Here is a 19,698-nt window from a genome sequence, read left to right as displayed (position 1 = left end):
TATTGGCTTGGGTCCCCAGCCATGGATCTTCAAGCCCACATCAGGGACAAAGTTGTTACAAGGGAGCTGTGCCCTGGGGAAGGAGTGTGCACCAGAAATCCTCCTGAGCTCCTCCAATCCAGTTCTGAGCCCAGGAAACACCAACACACAGATCCAGGTGACACCACAAACAGCTCTTGGTGGCATTTACACAGTTATCTGTTCACCCCCACTGACTACATAAGGAACAGCTTATTATATCTCATGATTTACTAGTCCTGACTTGCACTTTATCACCTGTAGTAATTCTTTATTTTCTACCATCTTACCAAGCTTGCATGTTTTTCTTTCATATACCAATAATTCCAATATGCTTTTCTTGCTACGTGGTGAAGTGACAGACATTTGTTTCACTGACCTGCCTTTTATGATTCTCTAGACATGAACTGACAGAGGGAGTTGATACATAGCCCTATATAGAACAATTCTTGTAATCTTGACTATTTATCTTTGGATAATTGCTACATTCATAATTATTTTAAAGACAATTTCGTTTAATAAGGATTGGAATTACTATGAGACAAACTCATTGTAACAAAATCTGTGACTAACCTCTGAACTGCTAGGAAATTGTGATTTATAATAGGCACAGTAATAGCCTTTAATGACTGCAGTGCTTCTGGGTATCAATGAAAACAGACTGCCTCATTTCAAAGCAGAAAGGGCATCTATTTTACTTTCCTCCTCCATGGGTGGCCCATACATATCTTCAGGGTCCTTGGAGGAGCTTCCAACACCCCCACTGTGGGCTGCACACAGTGGCTGCCATTACCAGGCTGGTGTTAATGGGCTGCAGCTGATGAGCAGCACAACCAGCACAGCCACTGGCTCTCTGCTACAGAACAGTGGCACCAGAGTACTGAGGGCATGGCAAAAAAAAAATAAAAAAATATAAATTTGTATTGGAAGGGAGCAGGAAAGGGGAATGTGGATGCTGCAGCCTGGGGTCACGAGGCACAGGGCGGCTGAGTGTTCCCAGTGACAGTGCAGCCCATATGCCAGAGCATTTGCCACTTCACACTCCTTCTGTGCGACTGCAATCCAAAATTAATAAATAAATTAGGGATAATGAACATAAACAAGAGAAATCGCAAGCCTGTGGCAAAAAGAGATCTTGTTCAGCCCAAGCGTTTTTCATGTCGCAGAAAACTCGCTTAGGAAACAAACATCCTCCTGAAAGAAGCGAAGTAGCTGCTTATAAGATAAATATTTTGGGTTAAACAGTTGCTCCACATGTTCTCTTTCATTCTACTAAAAATAAAGAGGAAACTGAGTGCTTTTTCAATGTAAGTGTTACATTTCCTTATGCCAGGAGACAAACTATGCCTAGGTTAAGTCTGGACATTAATGGAAGCAAAGAGCTGAATGCTGGTCCCTGGTGTTTCAATTATTCCCTCTTTAGAGGTTATGCTTCCAAGAAATTAAAGAAACACAATTTCCCAGTAAAGATCACGTTTTTCAGGCTGTTGCAATGTTTTTATTTAAAGCTGTGTGATTTGTATTTGAAGAAAAGCTCAGTTCACCCCTCTGTCTTTTCATCTGTTCACCTGCAGAGTCTCCCAGGGTCAGAGCCCAGTGGAGGCTGCAGAGCTGCTTGCCCAAGCCCCTGCTCAGCACAGGGACAGCCAAAGCAGGCTCCAGGACCAGATCCAGGAAGGTTCCAGGTATCTCCAAGAACAGAGACCTCATGGCATCTCTGAGAAACCTCCTCCAGCGTCTGACAACCCTCAGGCTGAAAGTTTCTTCCCACATTTAAGTGCAGCGTCCTGCATTTCGGCGTTAGCACTCATTTTGTTCTGCCCTTCCTCTGTGCACCTCATCTCAGCACATTCTCACAAGGAGTTTATATAAAATTATAAAGTCTTCTCCAGGCTAAACAATCCCAGCACTCTCATTTCAGAAATACTAATAAATAAATATTAAAATAAAATATCTAAAATATATCATGGCATCCTGAGCAGTAAGAAAACCCTGCCATGGCAGGGCTGGCCAAGGCCACTTCTGGGTTTTCCCTGGAAAAACAGCCCTGGGGGTCATGTAGGCACCAAAAGGAAAATGCAATGTGAAGCCAAATCCTCTCCAGAATCTTTGGCTAGGGCACAAAAGGTTTACATACAGAGAAAGGGATACAGATCAATTCCATCGAGCGTGCAGAGGTTCCTCCTGCAGTGCTCCACACCAGGATCTGGGGAAATCTGCCTCGAATCACAGGCACAGCTCATCCCAACCCCCTGACAACCACTCAAAGCTGCCAAGGACTGGTCTTTGCTTTTCAAACACCCCTGCCTGGTCTTAGTTCTTACTACTTCCATTTGCCTGAAAATAAAAAATTCCACTTGATACAGCGATGGCCTTAATTCTGAATATACCAGTAACCTCAAATCAAACAAACTCCCATCTTTCCCTGTGTTACTCAAATTCATTCTATGAGAAACATTAAGCAGCAGATTTTCAATGAAATCCTATCCTCTGTAGTTTTAATCTCTTCTTGCCCTTCAAATAAGACTTTTAACTATTATCTATATTGCTAAAATATTCTATGAGCTGTGCACATGGCCCGTGCTGCTGTGGAACCAAGTACTTCCCCAGCTTGAGTCTGCAATGAAATAAATTCCATCTAAAAAAAAAACATGAGACTCATTTCCAGGGTAGAAATTAAGGCAGAAGGAGGCCTGCACATAAATATCAATGAAATTAGGCAATGAGAACTGGCATTAGGTCAATGAAAATTAGGCAAGAAAATATTTCACTGCTAGAATAAATAAGTTTCAATTGCCACATGCAAAACCGTAATTTCCAGAATGCTTTCAGCATCTGCTCTGTGAGATCAGAGCTCATGAGCTCTGTCAGAGACAGTCAATTCCTGTACAAAGAACCGACTTTAAAATTAACATTTTCCAACCTTAAAAGCCCTAAAATGATCAGCTTAGCGTTCAAAACAACAGGTATTTCACAATAAATAACTAATTGATACTGTTCCAGACACAGCTTATTTCCTAAAAGCCTAAGCATAAATAAAGAAATGAATAAATTATTCAACAGAAATTGTTGTTTCATCTTCTTCCTTAATACCTATCTAGAATGCCTAATTTGAAGCAGCACAATTCTCTAACAAACAAATCCCTGAAAAAACAGAGAAGCTTCAAGTCTGTTGTTGGAGAAGCAGATTTATTCAGATAAAAATCAGTTAACTCCCCAGAATGCAGAAAAATGTAATTCTGCTTGGGTTTGAGGAATTTGGTTCAAAGCTCTGAACTAGAAAGCAATATATACAGTTATTAAACAGTGTAAGGGGATTAACTCTACAGAGTGTTATTGACTACTCCAGTCTCATTAACTGCAATTTTATTTAGATAAAAATGTCATCTTAAACATCATTTTTGCGTCAGAAGTTAGATCTGAAGAACAACATTAAAAATACATGGGCATCAGCAGCTCCCTGCTCCGCAGCAGCTCTTTCTGGGGTCTCCCCTGGAACTCATGATGGAAATGATGGTTTTGATTTGCAACGAGCCCATCAAGAGAAACTGCTTTTAGAAGAAGTTGTCCTGCAGAATGTGAGAAGTGCTTTCTGAGAGGCAGCTCCACTGGAGCTTGTGCAAGCTGAACACAGAGAGCTGATGCCTGCCTGCCTCCCTTTGCTCCAAGAAAGGAGTGACGAGAGGCGAGGGTGAGTTCTGGGCTCCAGTGGCCGCTCTCCTACTTTCAGATGTTATTAGGGAACTGTGAAGCTAATTATGTGTACAATAACTGCAGTAACCGCTTTTCATGCAGAATCACAGACCAGAAAATAATGAAAACACGAATGGAAAAGCCTCTCTGCTTTTTTTCAGCTCTGAGTAGCTTGGAGAAGGCACTGGCTATTCCAGGAGGCTGCAGCAGAGCTGCTGCAAGCACCAAGCAACCCTAAGAGGTGCTCAACAACCTCACCAAACACCAGAACAAATCCAGCATTGCTCAGGCTCTTCCCTTCCCAAAAGCACCCTTAGGACACTCCAGAGGGCAGCTGGACATGACTGTGGGCAGGGCAGCCTCAGACATCCACACACCCTTCAGAGCCTGTGGGAACCAAGCTCCTGCCAAAACTGACAGCAGATGGGTAAGTACTGGGTATTTTCTGGACTCTGAACCCAGGAAAAGTGGGAAGCCTGCACCATCCACAGTATTCTCCACTATCCCAGGGAGATTGTGGATGCTGGGGTTTTTTGGTCTATGCAGTCGATATTTTCTAAACAGCATTCACAGCCTTCCTAAGTTTTAATATTGGATGTGGTGAGGGCTAAAAAGGATGGAGGTTTTGGAATCTCAGTGGAGAGAACAAAAAGCTTTTGACCATGAAGAACATCCTATTTCTGAAAAACTTACAAGAGATTATCTCCGTAGTGAATTCTTCTTAAAAAAAAAAAAAAAAAAGCAGTATTCCAATAAAGCTTTTATGTATTTTTTTTTTAACCAAAAATCATGCTAGTAAAAAAATCCTAGAATAGAAGCAATTACATTTTTATGCATTTGCATGAGCTTGGCTAACTTTGGTTTCATACATTTGCTTAGAGCAGAACATGCTGGCAGAGTTTATTCATCCCCCCATATGAAAATAAAGCATGCTGCCACACACTTGTCCCCAAACGTGGCTGCCCACACAAGAGAAGTTCCCTGCTCCATCAGCACAGGCACTGCTCGGGCTGGGCACAGAAACATGAATCACTGCACGCCAAGGGATGCACAGAAAACACAACCAAGTGGCTCTACCTCTCATCTGCTCGTGTTGTCTGCTGTGAGCTGTTTTGTTTAGGTGTGTTTGAGAGGTGCTGCAGCCCTGGTGGGGCCACACTGGAGGAATAATGCATTCAACACCCTGATGTCATCCCACCCACTCCCAGTCACCAAAGGCTCACGGCGTGCCAATTAAACCTCAACTTCTAATTCTGAAGAACACCTTTTCTTATTAATCATAATCTTAAAAAACACTACAAAAAATCCAAAAGGGCATAAAGCCAATAGCAAGAGTATCACGTGGCTCACCACTTCCAGCATCCTTCTCTCCCTCCTTCCCCAAGAGGCCGCTGGTCTTCATTGCTCCCAAACACTGAGTTCACATCAGGAATCAGATCCCCTGGGACACTGCTGAACTGCTTCAGTGCAGCCCCACATGCCCCTGCTCCCCACCCCTCAGGACCAATGTTCTCACCACATTAAGTTAACATGAATAATTAACAAAGAGGAAAAGATCCCCCGTGCCACAATCGTCCTCTGCCATACTGCAGACATGGAGATCTTTCCCTTAGGCTAAAGAAGAAAATACTTAACGAAGCTATCTTAAACATTATCATGCATCAATGATCAAGACTAAGTTTATTATCCTGCAAACAAAAACAAAGACAAAAAAGTATAACAGATTACACCCCAGTAGCTTTCATTAAGACATGCAGTAATGGCATTTCTGAGGAAGGCACTGGCTCCACAAATCACCTCAGCTACCACCCCATCATCAGGCCACAGTGTTGGCAGTGATGTGCAGCGTGTGGTATTTGTGGCACTACTGGGGAAAACTATTTTAAGTCTAATTAACATGAAATTTTTAGAATGCAGATGCTTTTCATTTATACATAAAACAAAATGCCGTGACATTTCTCCCATCCATTTATCATAAACAAGTTAATTACTGTGTAACAAATAGCTCCTGCTAGAATCTGTATGTTTTGAGCATGTTAGAGAGCTGACTCAGGCAAATAAGATGAACCACAAAGTAGTAGCTAATAGCTTACGGCATACTTATAATAAAACAATGACTCTGTAAAAGCTCTTGTTGTCAAATTAAGGCTAAGCTATTTCCATTGGAATAAACCAATTATAAGCAGTGATTATCTGTTTAACTTGATTCAAACCTAGAATACTATAAACACTTTCATTTTGATGCATTCATAACAGTGCATACATTTGAGAGCTGAATCTTGCAAAGCTTAAAAGGGAAATGCTCAGTTTATTTATTGCCACACAGAACCACGAACATCCCAATTTCTCCATGGTGTGGAGGAATTTCACCACCATCCTGAGGGCTGCATGCTGCCTGATTTCTGATGGACAAACCTTCAGGGATAAACTGTCCCAGGACTGCCCACCTCTCCTTCCTAAGGACAAGGTGAACGTTATCCATAAAAACCTCATGTTCACGCTGTGACATCCCCCAAGAGCCTCCCAAGCTACAGACACGCTTTTTCCAACCCCCAGATTCCAGGAAAGCACTGACAGGTGAATTTCTGCCTACTTTCTTTCTTTCTTTTTTTTTTTTTCGTTTAATTCAGGCAAACAGTCCCATTTGGCCTGCAGATGAATTACTGAATGCTGATGAATAAGATGGTGGTAGCTGCTGGCAGCAGAGCTTTGCGTGGTAAGATGGTGTGAAATAGTACATATGTCAATCTATCAAACATGATAATGTAAGCAATCTGAACCCATTTTTGGTCTGAACTATTGTACAATACTTCACCCAGATGGAAGAAAGAGATAAACATTTTATGCTTCAGACACATCAAGTGCTAAGAAGTAAAATTAAACCTAAACTGGAAAACTACCAATTTTACATGCTAGAGTATATATATAAAGAACAACACAAGCATGAAGAAGAATTTTCTTGCCCATTATTGTATAAATTAATTAGATATATTTGCTTTCTATGATAAACAACAGCATGTATTTGACTGTAGATTAAAAGGTGCAAAGATGATAGTTTACTTATTAGCAAACACAGCACTTGCACTTTTTTTCTTCCTTCTTTTGTTGAGAAAATGCTTTTAAATCATGGAACCTGTGACAACATTATCAGGACATGAATCTTACAAGTGGGGCATGGATACAGAATGTCCCCAGAGTGAGTTAAGCCCTAAATCAGCAGCAGGGTTGCCATGACTAATGTAAAACTACAACTGGTCCCTAAAGGATAAAATCAAATAGAAATATATTTTCATTCAAATCAACTTGACAGCCTATGTAAATATAATTTCATATTTAAAAACTATCATTTAAACCAGAAATGAAATGGCAGCCACTGTGCTGTTTTGAAAGTCACAGGCGCCCAATGCCTCTGAGCAGACCCTTCTGCTCCATTCCTGTTGCCCCCCTCCATAAACACAGCACAATTTATCAAGCACTAAACTGCAAAAAACCACTCTTCTGAGCAAATATATTTATGACATAGCTTTCTACAGTATTCAGAGAACATTTTTTATCAAATAATTTGCAAAGCTAAAAGAGCATGAAATCTACCCAGTTTCCAGACTGACCTGTAAAGCCGCCTTCACTTCTGGGGAAAACTGCTACAAAGTGTGTAAACTATTGGTATTTGGTCTCTTTAGGGTTGCATAATCTTGAGCTTGTCCATCCCAATTCCCTCATTGGTTACCCTTCAAACTAAAAATAAACTCCCCAAGGTCTACTAATTAATGCCAGGCCAGTCAAGAGAATTCCTGAACAGCAACACTAAGACAACTGGGCACAGAAACAAAAGTGATTGCCAGCTCACGCAGAGCAAAAATGTCCAGTCCTGGATTCTACTGAAGCCAGAGAGAACACTGACAACTCTCCCTCTCTTCTGAGAAAAATCAAAGTAACAGAGCAGGTGCTTGGTCTGGAGGAAGACAGAAATCCCAGCTTTCTGGCACAGAGACATGCATGCAAGCAAAATGTACTCAGGAAAACTCTGCAAAACATGCAAAACACAGTTATAAAGCCTTGAGTAGAGCACCAAGCCCTGACATCCTCCCCAACTTCCTGGGCTGCCGTGGGATTCTGATCTTCAAAAATTCTCTTGGAATAAAGTATTTTTCTGTGTCATGCAAATATAAAGTTTAATTATTTTTAACTTGAAAAGGAGACAGAGCAATACACAGGATAATCTACCATTATTTGGATTATGAAGACATCTTAGAGTTTACAAGCACAAAAGTGGTTATAATCCTGCAATTACTATAAAGCTAATTGGTAGTTTCTTTTTGCCTGTGTTTTCATGTTGTCAGTGGGGCAGTAATGAAAATGAATGCCACATTTGTGAACAGAATGTCTGTAGGCTTGTTTACCACATTTCCAACAACAACGTCTGCTTTATCATCCATTTCAAAGCAGAGATAATTTAGGGATCTTTGAATTTCATACATAAAAATACTTTCTAAAATATCAGATGCAGAGTTCCTTCAGACAGGGTGGGAGTGGGAGACTCAAGAGTGAAGTGATGACCTCGCATGGTGTAACAGACAATCCACCTGAAGCAGACAGCAGAGGACTTGGAATGATTCATCTGTATTCAAAACTGTGCTCAGGTAAACCACTTAGTGTTTCATCCTCCTACAAACATAATTCTGCAGACAATTTCACCATCAAAACCAGCATCTTTAAGCCTCCTTTCACCTCCTGAAAATACAGTTATTGCAGAAGCTATTAAGCTTTTTATTCCACTTACCTTTGAGCAACTTCTGCCCTTCCATGATATTCTGGGAGATGAATGCTGTGTAGTCTTGTTCTGAGAAGCCAGGCTTGCAAGTGGGTCTAACTGTAAGATCCCCATTGTGTGCCTGCAAAAACAAAACAAGGAAAATGCACACCATGACTTTTGTTGTTTGGGAAAACATTTTGCACCCAGTGATGAAGCGTTTAGGCATGAGCAAACCTGAACAGTAAAGCAGTGTGCAAGTGGAAGTTGCTTGTGTTAGAGTGCCTATCTGTTGGAGTGGATCCATACTGTAGCTGCAAAAAATAAAATGGGCCAGCAATAGTTGCCTGACTACAAGAGAGCATTGTTTGTAGGAAGGCTGGAATAGTGGGCACTGTCAGAAGAGGGGAGGAAACAAAGAGCAGCAATTCATCAAGGCGCTGTGCTCGCACTGGAGACACGCAAAGGCCTGATGTTGCAACATCCAAACCACCGAGGTCTGCTACTGAGAAACCCCAGCATGGAAGGGGAAGAAACACAGGAGCCTGTGACCAGGTGAGGACACCCTTCCTAACCCTTCACCCTTGCAGCAGCATCCCAGTTTCTGACTGCTGCAGCCTCTGGGACCCTCCTGGCTCTGCTCTTGCCCCGGCAGTGGGAAAGAATGGAGGGATTCCCACTGATAATTAAAAACCTGATAATGCACAGAATCGTGCACAACGTGCCAGCACCCAGAGGGACGCAGCCAACGAAACACTCAGCTGCAACTTTGGACTGAGCAAAGGATCCAGCCTCTGCCACAGGAACGGGGCAGTCCAGTCACAGCAGCCCGGGCTCCTCGGGATTCCCCGGCAGGGAAGGTCCCAGACCCCGGCTCCAGAGGAACTCGCTGACAGCACACAAGCCCGTGATTTATGCGTGGAGAGTGCCAGGTGATTTACGCACTAACAAGTGCTGGTGGCAGGGGATTTCTAACGCGCCCGGGCTGTCGGCAGAGCCAGCCAGAGCATCGCTTAGCGATGCTGCCGGCACCTCCGCCGCCTCCAGAGCCGGCAGCGCCGGCTGCAGCCGGGGGAGCGGGAGCGGCGCCTCCCCGCAAAGTGCAACTCCGGGCGGGCACCTGCCTCCCCCGGGGAGCACCGCAACCCCCGCACCCCCAGACACTCCCGCACCCCGGCTGCGCTGCACCAGAGACACAGAAACCAACAGGAGAGAAGGAAGCGTCCTTTCGGATGAGCTTAGTAAGCAGAACACAAGCCAATGCACTCGGCTTAAAATCACGCTCGGGAGACGGATGCCAGCTACTGCATGGGAAGCGCAAGGAAGCGGCGGCTCTGTTGGACTCTGACCGCGGCTGGCAAGATGTTGCCATTAGGAAACATTTCAAAGGGTCTCACCGAGGATAGCGGGCTTCTAATCTGAAATCACCCCGTTATTAGAGCGGTGCTCGCTGGACGAGAGCGCATCGGGGCTATTCCTGGGCACCCACCAGCCTCCACGAGGCTCGGGACATCCTCACGGATTCCACTTGGCACCGGGGGATTGAGGCAGAAAAATAAGCGGCTCTTGTTCCCGCAGCCAGCCCAGCCCGAAAGCCAGCAGCCGCCCGGCTCGCTCGGTAACACTGCAGCCACGCGTTCAGGCGCTTGTTGATGTTCTACAGAAACCCTTCAATTGCAGGCGCCGTGGGAATAAACCCCTAAAAATCCCAAACTTTCAGAGCATCACCACCGGGCCCCCACGGTCGGGTTTATAGGCTTGTAAAAATAAAAGTTAGAGGCTGCAGCGGGCGCGGGCGGAGCGGGGCTCGGCGGGGAGCGCGGCCGCGGGGGCTCGGCGGGGCTCGGAGCGGCTCCGCGCCGGGACGCGCCGCTGCCCCCGAAGTTTCTCCGGCGAGGCGCAGCGCGGAGCGTACTTGTGCCGGCACCGCGGCGGCACCTCAGCGACGGCTCCAAAAAAACAACAATTAAAACTGCATAGCGGCGATTCGATTTTAAAAAAGGAGGTGCGAAACGGCAGCGCGGCGGGGGCAGCGACAGGAGCTCCGCGCACCCATCACCATCACCCTCACTCCCCGAGCCCGAAGTTGCCGCGGCGAGCGCGGAGGAGCCGCGGCAGGGATGGCTCCGCGCCCGTTTCCACTTACCGCCGCCGAGCCCCAGACGGGCAGGAGGAGCAGCAGCAGCAGCCGCCGCCTCGGGCCGGCGCTCATGTCCGCGGCGGGCGGAGCGGAGCGGATCGGAGCGGTGCCGTACAGCGAGGAGCGGAGCGGAGCCGGCCGGGTCCCGCGGCCGCTCCGGGCTGCAGGTGAAGCGCCCGCCGCGCGCCGCCGCCGCGCCCCGCCTCGCGCACGCGGGCACGCGCCGCTTAAAGCGACAGGCGCCGCCCCGCCGCGGGGGGAGCGGGGATGAAGGTGATGATGATGATGATGATGGTGATGGTGGTGGGGGAAAGGGGTTCGGCGGCGCTGCCGCTTCCTCTCTCAGCGCCCTGACGAGCTCCGCGATCCGCGGGAGCCTCGTCTGTCCGGAGAAGAAACTTACGCGTCCAAATTGTCGGGAAAAGCTGATGTGTTCCAGGGAAGGAAGCCCAAACCAGCCGGCGCATGCAGAGAGATCGTGGGTTCACATCACAGAGCACGCTGCTGATGATGCCAAGGCTGTGGTTTGATCACTGCCATTCACTGAAGGGTTGGGTTTGAAGATCTGTGTCCCTTCCAGCTCAGGTTCGGTGATTCCCTGATCATCATGTCCAGCCATCAACACAGCAATGCTGCAGTCACCCCCAAAGCATCACCCAGCCCCAGATCCAGACAGCTCTGAAACACCTCCAGAGCTGGTGATTCCACCACCTCCTGGGCAACCCATTCCAATGCCTGACCACCATAATTGAATTTTTTTCCCCGTATATAATCTCAATCTCCCCTGTCCCAACCTAAGGTCATTTCCTTTAGCCCTCTTTACATGCTCCCACAAGGGAACAAGCAGCATAGCCAGGGGAAAATTAACACAGCCCTGGAAACGTTCTCAGTGGGCAAAAATCTAACATGGCCAGGTGAAAACCAAGTGTATCCCATGAGGAAAAATAAGTATTCACAGGAAAATATCTACGTCCATAAGTGTATCATGTGAGGAGAGCAGAGCCCAGGCTGTGAGGGAAAGAAACCAGGCGTGAGGGAGTAGTAGCAAAGCTACAAAAAAATATGTACTAGGGAGGAAAAAACTGATCTATCCAGAGATGAAAAACCCAGGATAGGGTAGAGAAATGTGTAGTGCCAGCATTGCCTCCTCAACCGTATCTGTGAACCAGCCTGAGCCTGGCCCTGCTTCTTTTAGAGGAAAATAGGCTTGTCAGGCCTAATCCACATCCACATCAGTAGCGGAGGAAACTAACTCCCCTAAACTAGCAAATTTCTGGTGTAAAAATAAAGGCAGATCAAGGCAGGGTCAGAAAGCGAAACTTCAGTCAATTTCACAGAAAACTGAAAGCAGTAGCTTCAGAGCAGAGTGTGGCTCCTGCTCTTTTCCTACAGCAGGGCCCTGGCTCCCAAATCCCATCGTTTCCTTCTCCAGCTCAAGGCCACAAATAGGAATTCCCAGGCACGAGTGTTTTGTGCTTATAAATCCGGCAGCAATTTGCATAAATAGATGCATATTATCTGATGTACGTGCAAAATCAGACATTGCAGCTGAAAAACCCGGCCATTAAACCAATCTGTGGGATTTGCATGTCTCCCAAGGAATGGGACACATAAATCCACTGGCTGCATCTTTGGCTATTGAGTAGATTTAATAGCATTGTGTTAACACCTAGAGACGTTAGCAAAGAACTGAGGCCTCATTGTATTGAGCTCTGTGGACAAGAATAATGAAAAGATTGTTCCAGCCCCACCAATTTACAGTCTTAGTGGATTATGGGGTTTATTTTGTTTTTAAACAAGTATTTCTGAGTTTGTTACATAACATCAAATAAATGCCATCATTGTATTGGATTTAATGTGGACCCTTTTTTATGAACCACTTCCACAGAGGCAGAAATAGCTGAGTGACACTATCACAGCAAAAATAAATCCTAATATATATTTTTAAAATCTGATTTTTTTTTCCTTTTGTCTTTATCCTCAGTTTCAAAGTTTGGAGCAGATTGTTCCAGGTTTAAGGCCAGTTTCTATTTCAATAGAACTACAAGTACTCTGGAGAGTACTGAGGATATTTTGGATTTGGGGAACTACAATGTGGACATTCTTTTTCAAATACCAATGGCCAGTTATTTTGACTCTTGCTGGACTACAGCTGTTGCTGTGCAAGTGCTTGCTCTGCTTGATAACTTTGTTAATATGACAAGTTCTACAAGTATTATCAAAATAAGTCTGACACCATAACAGATTGTGAAGAAAAGGCAGAGCAGTAGTGAAAAAAAAAAAAAAAAAAAGAATTCTTCAACATGTTTACAGTTGATTTCTAATCTGATGGCAAATTGATTTTTTTCCCAAACTAGTTTGCCATCCCGCTTTTCTAAACTGTGGTAACAAACTGTGCTCAAGGAATGAGGCTGCAAATGGAGTTGAATTCTCAGTTGTATTTTCAGGAACAGTGGCCGGTGTGAAACAGCAGGTGCCTCCCAAACTGAGATGTTTCCAGAAGGAGCAGAGGAGAATCCAGATCCATGTTCAGGCGTTGGAAATCTCTGGTTCATGTGTGTGGTTGCTTTCACTCTGCCATTTTAATTCAACTCTTAACACTTCAATTAATTTTGGAAGGAATTCCAGTTTTTCTAACTGATTCTAACTATTTGAACTAACTCCTTGTTTAGCAGCACCTCACATGAAGTGCTTATAAAATGTCTTCCTCTGGATCTTTAAGGAAAATTAAAAATATGCCATTTACACTTTTGTACCTTCTGAATTTTTCCCAAATTTTCAGATGGCAGGGCCTGAACATATGTTATTTGGGAGGGTTTGCTGCACTTGGAGCCTGCTGGGAGACTGGTTAGGAACTGGTGTTGTGGCACAAAAAGGAAATGGGAAGCTCCACCATCTTACACAGGGATGCTCCCAGATGTGGGGCTGGCGGGATGAGGGCACTTCATGTGTACACGTGCACAGTAAATCAACTTGCTAAACACCTCAAGAGCAAAACTGCTGATCCTAGGAGGCAACTTGCTGTACTCACGACACCCAAGAGAATAAAAGGCTCACAGATGAGCCATCTCCAGAGCTGACTGTGCCAGGATAACAAGGAGAGCAGAGCACACGAGGGATTTTCCCCTCCTTGATGCACACATGTAATTCCTGCTGACAGCAGTGGGACTTGCACAGCCACACCAAGGGGACAATAGAACCCTGGGTGGTGGAGATGAGTATTGGATGTGAGCTGTGTGACCACGGAGAGGGAGCCAGGGAGAGGGAGGTGTGATCACTGAGGGACTGTACAACACACAATAAAATTGTCAAGCAGCCATCAAGTACGTGAAAGCATGGGAATAACAAATTAAACGGACAGGAGGTGAGAAAACAAGTCTCAAGAGGCTTTTGCCTTCCTAGCTTAGGGCTGATATCTGAATTCCTTATCTGGGAAATATTCCCGCTGGCTTAACCCCTTTAATTCTCTGACAAGTAAATACTTCCCTGAACTCAAGTAAATAGCTGTGGCCCAGATGCCAAGGATAAAAAGTGGTTCTCTTAAAAAGTGTGATAAACAAGAAGAAATTAAATTAATACAGTGTGCAGACCTTACTGTGGGTTTCTTCTGTATGATCTGGAGATTCTTGCTTTTCAAGTAGGAGAGTCAGCTGGGTGACCACTGGTTTGGAGTCATTATTACTAATCTGGGTTTGTGTCAGAAGTAGAAACAAAGGACACAACAGGAAATAATGATGATTCTAATTTGATAGATAATGGCAAATTATGTGTTTGTGACAACAGTTCAAAAATGAGATGAATGAGATTTAATATGGATTTGGGATCTTTTAAGGATGGGTAGGGAAGATGGGACCAGATGAAACTGAACAGTGAAGTGAAATGTAAATCAGAGCTATGGAGAAATTAATGATCAGGAAAAGACTTCCACCAGATCTTGATGGAAACCAACAGAAGAAACAAAGGATACTCCCAAGTAGGAAGAACACAACCACAGAAAGAAAATAACTAATGGTAAAAGCTGGAGTTTGTACATTTATGAAATTTTTTTTAAGTAACAGCAGCTGGAGCTACATGAATAGCTGGGCACAGCTCAACATTCTGGATTGCCTATGATCTGGCTCCAGTACAAAATCTAAAGACAAAATGATGAATCACAGAGGAGAAAGTGACTCGAAGAAAGAATCCACAAGAAAAGGCTGCACTGAACAGGAATGGGAAATGCTTCAGTCCAAGCTGACTCCATCCCTGCCCGTGCTCCCTGTGTGCTGGAATGGTGGGGGTGGCATAGCTATCTCCCTGGTCAAACAGCTCTTTTGAAATCACATTTTCAGTCCTGCCAGACAGGCTGCAGTGCCAAGGAATTTGAACCTTCTCTCTTTGAGGCCACCTACTCACCCGCACATTGTGGATCCAAGGGATTCTTCTTCCCAGCTGGCCATGGGAATGGCTCTGAGGAAAACACAGCTTCAGAGGCCCTGTGCAAACCCTTCCTGCTCACTTAATTACACTGACCAAGGGAGGCCAGCTCTGGTGCAGTCTGACCTCCAATTATGAGGCACACTGTGGTCTCCTCACTGAGCTGTGCAGGCATTAGTGGCAGCATGCCAGCAATGGCTATATTAAAATCAATTTCAAACTCCCAATTCCATGTCTCTTTCACCTTAGGTGAGGTAACACACCTTACACTAATGCAACTCTTTGTAAAATATTGTACAACAAAACTGACCTGTGCAAAACAATTAACAGTTCTATTCTCTTTTTTTTTTTTTTTTGTGTCAATTTCTATTCTTGCAAAAGCAAAGGAAAAAGCAGACCAAGAGGCTTAGTAGATCTCTATCTTTGCAATGGACTGCTGTTTAAAGAAGAGGTATTAAAAAAAAAAAAAACAACCCAGAAGAAAGCAGAAAAGCAGAATTAGGTTTGTTCTCAGAGTCACCAAGGAGAATAAACTGCAAGAGTTCCCTGACACAGCAGGCAGGCAGTTCCCAGGCTGGCTCCATAAGGCAATGCTTGATATTCATGGAAACAATGAAATCTCACCAGATTTAGTACAAAAAAAGAGATGAATAGCCAGCCTGTGATTTTACAAGCAGGAGGAAGGCCACAGATTCCCAGTTTCCCCAAAGCCTTCACAAACTTAAAACTGATTTTAAGACTCTCCTCAGATGGGCATGTGTTTAAACAAGATTGTGCCATCACCTCAGGAACAGAGAGTTACCTGGAGGGTCATCGCCTGCCTTACCTGGAGCAGCAATGGGAGAACATTATCAAACACTAACATAAACCCAGGGATTTCCTCCCCACCCTCTCCATGCACCCTCAGCAGCTCAGGAGGAGCCTGATCATTTTTTTTTTCTAAAAACTCCTGTGCCTGTGATTTCCTGTGCCTCTGGAATGCTCACTCCACATTCAGTCAGGTACCAGGGGAAGGGGGCAGGATCTGATCTGTCAAACCTTTTGGTTCCTTAATTTTTACTCATCACATGCCAGAAAACTCCAAATTAATATCAACATAAATAATAATTTTAGTAAGTGACTGCTGAAGGAAAATGAGAATTTTCGAGACTTGCAGCTTGTGCTGTTGCTATTGTTTACAGCAGCAAATGTCATCACCATTGCATTCTTCTGATTGATTTGGCCCCATATACACTGTAATGTAACTTATTCCAGTCCAAACATCAAAATAAGTTACCCTGCAACAACCAGCAGTATTAATAAATGACCATTCTTTTATCTATCAAAACCACTATGTTCAGATCAGCCTTTCTAATATTACAGTATATTATTTTCTTCTTTATTAGAAAAAAATATATTTTCCTCTGCAAAGATTAGTAAAACATAAATAGAAGCGATGTTCTGAGCTCTCTCAGCCTTTTGTGGCACCCAGCTTGTTGGTATTCCTCACAAATATTTTTCCTCACAAATATAGCCAACAGTTTTTGCACTGCAGCAGATACTCTAAATTGTGTGTGTGTGTGCCTGGTAAATGCTGAGGCAGAACTCCTCAGAGAAAGCCCCAGTTACCTGTTTAATACGAACTAATTTTCTGGAGCTGTCAGCATTTTTGGTCAAAAACCACCTGGAAGACAAAGCACTTTGCGAGAGACAGCTTTGACAACCTATGGATTTTAATAGTGGAACTGAAAGGATAAGAGAGCTTGGAGAGAGGGGAGAGAGAGGAGAGATGTGCTCTTGTAAGGGATTACTTTGTGACAGAATATCCCATACTCAAAGTAATGCAGCGTATTTCCAATTAGGAAAAGTAATGAAAAGTTTACAGTGTTTGCCTCCTTGCAATTCCTGTCTAGTTAAAGATGTATACAAACTTTATTTAACTATCTGAAACAGTGATTTAGCTACAAATGAGGATAATAATATGATAACATTACATAGTAATACTAATATTACATTGTATTGTGTATAATAGAATGTAATATTAGTGAAATAAAGCCTAGAAATAAAAGAAAGGGAACTATTTAGGAACACCATATGCATGGATAATATGGACTGATTGCAGGCAAAGAGCAATAAAAAACGAAGTCTTCCACACATGCATAAACAGAAAGGATGAGAAAGTGTGGAGTCACAGGGGTTAAAGTTTTATTATCTACCATTGGTAGTCACCACCTGAGTGCTGCTCAGCTGATAAAGGCTGGTTTTGATGCTGGTGGAGTTCTGTACATGAAGTAACTCCTGTTTTTGCCAGTGTCTAGAAATGCCTGAACTCCAAAGATTAATTTTTCAAGTTCATGCATTCATCTAATGAGATTATCTGCATTTATCCCATTAACTCTGGCCAGCAGATCTGTGGTCTCACATCCCCTAATCCATTCCCAGCTGCACACAGGCTTTCAAGTCAGGACACACAAACAGGTGCTAAAAATATTGGTACATCCCAGACTGAAAAGCAGTTTTGATCTCTTTGAGAGAGAAATCTGTGGGAGATACTCCTGCACCATCTTTCAGTGTGAGCTACTGGCTTGTGTTTTACTAAAGCTCATTTTTAGTGATTCTGATTGTGCTGATCCATCAGCAGGAAATGGCAGAATCGTGGATCAGGTTTCACTGAAGCCCAGAAGCAGCACAGGATTTAGATGGGACATTTTTAAGATTTTAACAACAAATACAAATGATGTCTGGTGCAAGCTGCGGTAACCTGGACTTCACCTATGCAGATATTTCACCAGAACAATCATTTGCAAGCTGATCCTTAAGTACTTTATGAGAGATAAATCTAATAACCTTTCTGGGAAAACCGCAGCAGGATGCAGACACTGTAATAATCCATATGCAAGCTACCACATTGTATTGTGTGCTGTCAGACAAGTCAATTATTTTCTTCCAGATCTAACATAAGCTTCTGTTTAGTAAACATGATGAGAGTCAAACTTTTACATATATATATATATAAAGTGCTTAATTTGCATGCAAAATTGCCCTAAGTATGTATGCAAATAGGAAAACTCATGCACAGATGACTAATTAAGTGCATTTATGTGAGAAATTACCCAATGCACGCATGGAATCTCGGTAATTGTACACACAACTCTGTGAGCCATTGCCTTTGCAATTTGGACACGTAACTGATTGAAAAAATTGTTTCTCAGCACTGTGTTGGAATAACTGATGTGGAGCACATGGCCAGAAGTAGGACAGCTGAGGGGGCTTTGGGAAGAAACTGCAAAAGCTTGTGAGGAGCTTTACAGTAAAAGCAGAATTTGCCATCTCTACCATTACTGGTTTTGTATTTACTTACAACCATCCTGTTCTAGTCTGTGGCTTGAAGAAAGTCATATCTGTAAAAAAAGCAATCAGAAAAAATAAAATCAGAGCAATGGCACAAGAGGTGGTGCCATTAAAATTAAACCTGAATTCTGTAGCCTGCTGTTGCCTGTCCAGTATGTGTTTTTAAACAAAACCAGCAGTTTTTACTTTATGTGTCCTGATCAAGCTCCCTTTTGTCTTCTCCAAGCAGACTTTGTGGTATGACAGCACAATATCCCTCTGGAAGGTTCAGGGAGTTTTGGTGAGAAAAGGGATATCTATCTGTCTGTTTTAATTTCCCAGGCATTGATGTTATTATAAGTTCTGTTATCTCTAAACGCTGATTAGTTCTCTTTATATCCCCAAAGTTAGAAAGTTCATGGTAACATTGTGTTAAAATTCAATATAGAGAACAAGTTCTTTCAATATGATGTGATAAACATCCCTGACTTCAATGTCCTGCAGAGAAAAATACCTGCCCAAATTGTTTGGATATGCTCTGGCTGCTGAAAGCAGGGAACATCCTCAGCCTGCTTTGTGATGTTTTCCTATTTTCTGGTCATTGTGTTGATATTGAGCATAACAGGTAGAGGAGCACCTGTTTATTTACCCACAACTCGAGGTCAAACGTTTCAATCAGCCACTAACACAGGCAAAATGTCTTTGTGGGCACAGCCAGATGTGAGGAGCAGCGCAGGGGAGGGGAGGAGGGAGGAAGGGCAGGGACGAGCTGGGCAGGGATGAAAAATACCTGCCCAAATTGGGGCACAGGGATGTGCTGGGCAGGGATGAGAGCTGGGCAGGGATGAGCTGGGCAGGATGTGCTAGGCAGGGATGAGCTGGCCCTGGGGATGGCATGCTGCCCTGGCCAGGGATGCTGAGCTGCACCAGACCCAGCCTGGCGAGGTTCTGAGCTGAGAGCTCGGGCAGGAGGGGAGAAGGACGCGCTGTTCCAGCGTGGTTTCACTCAGAAGTGTCTCAGATCCGATTTCAGGATCGGAGATCTTCTGCCGCTAAGTGGTGCTCTAAACAGCGCAGCGTCCCCGTGGTACCGAGCTGGCAGGGAGGAACAAACCCGGCGCTGCCAGGCTGATCAGACTGATGCATACATTTAACAAGTGTCCATTACGCTCATTTAATCCTCCTGTGCCACCGGATAAATCAGGGGGAAGAACAGGCCAATCCAAAAGATTAAAGAAATCCAAAGATTGAGCCCTGCTATACAGTAGCTGAAGTGGAGGATTACAGAAAACAATTCTAATTTTTTTAAAAGCTTTGTCTGCCTTCTTTCTGTTCCTTTTTAATTATTACTATTGTTCTCTCCAAGTTTATG

The 19,698-nt window shown here is 44.1% G+C and overlaps 1 protein-coding gene across 1 annotated transcript in view; it reads right to left on the bottom strand.

Moving 5' to 3' along the window:
• CDH4 (cadherin 4) overlaps window positions 1-10,786 on the bottom strand; it is a 416,711-nt gene extending 405,925 nt beyond the window's left edge. Inside the window, exons 1-2 of the mRNA XM_030963158.1 lie at window positions 10,608-10,786; window positions 8,492-8,603 (exon numbers count right to left, since the gene is read on the bottom strand). Of these exons, the coding sequence (XP_030819018.1) occupies window positions 8,492-8,603; window positions 10,608-10,673 (178 nt within the window). The 5' untranslated portion in view covers window positions 10,674-10,786. The remainder of the gene's footprint in view (window positions 1-8,491; window positions 8,604-10,607) is intronic.
• Window positions 10,787-19,698: the final 8,912 nt, after the last annotated feature.

This window comes from Camarhynchus parvulus, chromosome 20 (assembly GCF_901933205.1).
Source record: "Camarhynchus parvulus chromosome 20, STF_HiC, whole genome shotgun sequence".
Taxonomy (NCBI): Eukaryota; Metazoa; Chordata; class Aves; order Passeriformes; family Thraupidae; genus Camarhynchus; species Camarhynchus parvulus.
This window is presented reverse-complemented; position numbering and strand designations above follow the sequence as displayed.